The sequence below is a fragment of the Ischnura elegans genome, chromosome 4 (genome assembly GCF_921293095.1).
Source record: "Ischnura elegans chromosome 4, ioIscEleg1.1, whole genome shotgun sequence".
Lineage (NCBI taxonomy): Eukaryota > Metazoa > Arthropoda > Insecta > Odonata > Coenagrionidae > Ischnura > Ischnura elegans.
In genome coordinates this window covers 67,813,643-67,817,342 of record NC_060249.1, presented here as the reverse complement: position 1 = coordinate 67,817,342, position 3,700 = coordinate 67,813,643, and the positions used below count along the sequence as shown (strand labels likewise).

Here is a 3,700-nt window from a genome sequence, read left to right as displayed (position 1 = left end):
AATACTAGGTAGTATTCCTAAGATATGACAGTAAAAAAGTTGTTTGAAAAATGAGAAACTTGGAGGTGAACTAAATGCATATCAGGGATAGCTTTAATGCTAAGAAATTAATAGAGGAATGATATAGACAAGTCTTCTCGAGAAATGACTTCTCGGGGTCTTAAGCAGGTTGACAATTTTATTGTTTCCATTGTTTCGAGTGGCGGCTATTTTTGGCTCATTTTCCAGGCATCCTCGAAAGTTTCACTCTGTGAAAGCTCCAAAAAGTCTTAAATAATTTTATTTTCCATGAAATAAGGATGTAAAATAGTATATCCTCTTCGGTCCCGAAAAAAACCTGGCTCTCAGAAAAATGTTTCCTTGCTAATATTTAGCACATATGAGACTAATGACATTGTGTGTGGAAGTATTTTTGAAATTGTTTCTATAATTGTTAAAATATTCTATGTCCACATATGTGGACATGAGGATCATATATGCAGATTGTGAAATATACTTTTCTGTTTTTTATTGCGATATATATTTACTTTTTTTACTTAATTGATCAAATACTATTATTGCATGCGAAAAAATTGTACCACGAATAAAAATATAAAAGTTTATCAACAAAATGAAGAATAAATAATTTTTTTAGTAATTTTTATTTTTTAATATTTCTCAAATAAACAGTTATGTCAAGTATGAATTACAATGACATTAAAATAAAGGCACATAAGTAATTAAAATCTTAGTACAAATCAAATAGTTCAATTATTATGATACATAATACAATCTTAAAAAAATAAAAAACAATTGTTTTCTTTCAGCATGTTTAGTGCCTTGTATGAAATTTTTGAAAACAGCCATTGAGGCTCACACATAAGTATACATCACACTTTTGGCATTTAATCCTAGTTCTTGATGAACAGCCAGAGTGTCTGCATCGTGATGCATTTTTGTCATTGCTAAAAATAGGCCAATGATTTATCCTGTCAAATCTGACGTCATTGACAGGGTGTATGATTCTTCGACGTTTTTGCTGGGTTTGATCCTCGTGGTCAATTTGCTGATCTTCAATGCCTGTTTCTTCATTTACACATATTTTAGAACTCTCATGAGGGCCTGGACTAATTGAACTACATTTTGATGGCCTGCCTCTTTTTTTTTGGATCTCCTCCCTGATTTCAACCCTTCCAGATTCAAAGTGAATCATTGCATTGCCTAATCGAGTTCTAAATTGCAAAAGTGAGGCAATTTCTCTTTTTGGTACATCTGCCTTCACACAATTTCGGCGGTACATTACCCAGGAATTTACTATAGCCAAATCAACAAAGTGCGTAAATACCCGTAAAGGCCATTTTTTGGTACGCATTGAAGAAGAGTAATATGCTAGAAGTCGATCACAAAGATCAATTCCTCCCATACATTGGTTGTATTTTTTTATAACTAGAGGCTGGTTGACTTCACGTTTCCTCTTCTCTGTTTTGTCCCATCTCAAGCAAGATGAGTGGGGTTCACTACCTATGCAAGTAGATAGCATAGTGACTGCCTTACTATCCTGCCACTTGACACAACACATTTTTTTATCACTGCGCAGAACCTCGTCATAATCACCCCGTTTTAATTCTTTGTCGGATTTCAAAATACTAAGTGCACCACCTACTCTGTTTTTCATGACAGTACCACAGAGGTTAAAATTATTTGCCACTAGGTAATCACCTAGTTTTTCACTAGTGAAGAAGCGGTCGCAGTAGATGATGGAATGGCTGATCGTCCTCGTTAGCAACTTCACAATTCCTGCGCCCAGACCAAGCTCCCTCATGTCCTTATCAGGAATGGTTCCTTTTCCAACATAGATATGAAAATCAAGAACAAGACCATCTCTTTCTGCAAGAACGAAATTTTTTAGTCCTACTGGATGTGGCTTATTCGGTACATACTGTCGATTAGGACATCTACCAGTGAAAGAAATCATTTGTTCATCTACAGATTGTTCATTCGATCTAGGTAGCATGTGACATTTTTTCAAAAAGGCATCAAGTATCGGTCTTACTTTTTGTAACTTGTCATCGCTATCGCTAGTAACAAATTTGTCAACGAAATGTAAATGATTCCTTAACTCGAAAAATCTGTCCCGTGACATGACTTTTTGAATGAGAGGAACGGCCAAATCCCTACTCCAATACAGCCTTGTTTGCGGATAATTTAGTGAACCCATCAAAATGGACACGCCAACAAATCTGATGATTTCATCGTAGGTCATATTAATGGAGCGATGATCTCTTACTTGTACTGAATACAGGTTGCTTTGTTCTACCACACTTTTCCAAAAGCTGGGAGGAAAATACTCGAAAAACATATCGAGGAAATTTTGACTCCCTTCCTCATTTTCACAAAAGAGATCTTCTACGTCGTGTACATATGGTGGCATCCTGTAAGTTGTACAATTTTTTGCAGATTACTTATTTATTATTATCACCAATGTATTCATAAGTGCATGCAGTATCATTCAATGCACTTTAACTCACTTGTCACGTGTCCATTTTTTATTCTTCGGAGTGCCTTTTTCTGAATTCGGTGAACGGAGTGATGCTAGTGGAACATCATCTTCACTTGAATATTCTTCTAAATATTCATTAAAATCATGTTCTTCATCTTCACCACTAGATATTTCCCCTGGAATATCCACATCACTATCTCCTAACATTTCCAAAATGTCATCAGCAGAGAGGCCTATAGCATGTTAAACAGCAAAGTTAAACCCGATGTCCACATATGTGTACATTTGTTAATTGAAGGATAGAAAAATAATTGGTGGTCGCACGAAAAACAACAGACTACCATCATAAGTATAAATAATGATTACATTAAAAGAAAAAAATTCAACATGAACCAGTGAAAATTAGCGGAAATATAGTTTACTTACTTCCCATGTGCTTATTTGTGGCCGCCATTTTGATTTCTGGAAAACAAATGCTGAAATAAATAGCTTCTAGTATGTAGAATTGGCGCTGTCAAGGCGGAAAATTCAAAAAAAGGTATGTCCACAGATGCGTACAAGAGTACAATATTCTACTGGAAGAAACTAGCCTGTGAATTAATAATAAACCGGCCGTCCACATATGTGGACAAGGGGACCGAAGAGGATATAGCTGAGCTCAGTAAAAATTTGAAGTTTTCAGCAGAGCGGAAAATGAAACAGTTAATCGCATTTACAGCGAAAAATGTGCAGCTAAAGGAAATTAATATTTAGTGTTGATGGAGTAGGATGATTACCCGTTATAAATGGCGATGATATTTTCTTTGATAATTTTAGAGGATGTTTAGTGACTGTCTTGTTGCTTGAGCTGGATTAATTGAGACAGACCGATAGATTGGCATTCAATTATACATTTCCCTTCTTTAAAAGCTTAGCTTTGTGCCATGGCTCAGATTTTGTTCGTGCGTCTAACTTTGGTATCATTTATAATGCAATGATGACTACATCCGCGAGTGCAGCGTTGACGCAGATTTGGCGATTTAAATCAATATTTTATAGCTCCTAAGAGGTGTCTCATGTTTTACCGTGGAAATGTTACACTCAGTGAATTGATCAGTTTTTTTTACTCAATCCTTATCCAATACAAATGTGGATTTGAATCATAACTGAATGTTTTAAAGTTCGATTTAGGGGATTTGGTTACACTTCACCTTTATGTGAGTCTTAAGAGCTTGCAATAAT

The 3,700-nt window shown here is 35.4% G+C and overlaps 1 protein-coding gene across 1 annotated transcript; it reads right to left on the bottom strand.

The window, feature by feature from the left end:
- Positions 1-700: 700 nt before the first annotated feature.
- On the bottom strand, positions 701-3,117 carry LOC124156873 (piggyBac transposable element-derived protein 3-like). Its single transcript, XM_046531362.1, has 3 exons — positions 2,906-3,117; positions 2,508-2,712; positions 701-2,411 (listed from the first exon to the last, which is right to left on the bottom strand). Exons 1-3 carry the CDS (start codon positions 2,931-2,933, stop codon positions 812-814), a joined length of 1,833 nt encoding a protein of 610 aa, XP_046387318.1. The 5' UTR covers positions 2,934-3,117; the 3' UTR covers positions 701-811.
- Positions 3,118-3,700: the final 583 nt, after the last annotated feature.

Excerpts from the sequence above, each read along its gene's own strand:
- LOC124156873 (XM_046531362.1), bottom strand. The coding sequence starts at position 2,933 with ATGGCGGCCACAAATAAGCACATGGGAA. Across the intron at positions 2,713-2,905 it reads CACAAATAAGCACATGGGAA|GCCTCTCTGCTGATGACATT; the intron begins GTAAGTAAACTA and ends AACATGCTATAG. Across the intron at positions 2,412-2,507 it reads AAAAAATGGACACGTGACAA|GATGCCACCATATGTACACG; the intron begins GTGAGTTAAAGT and ends TACAACTTACAG.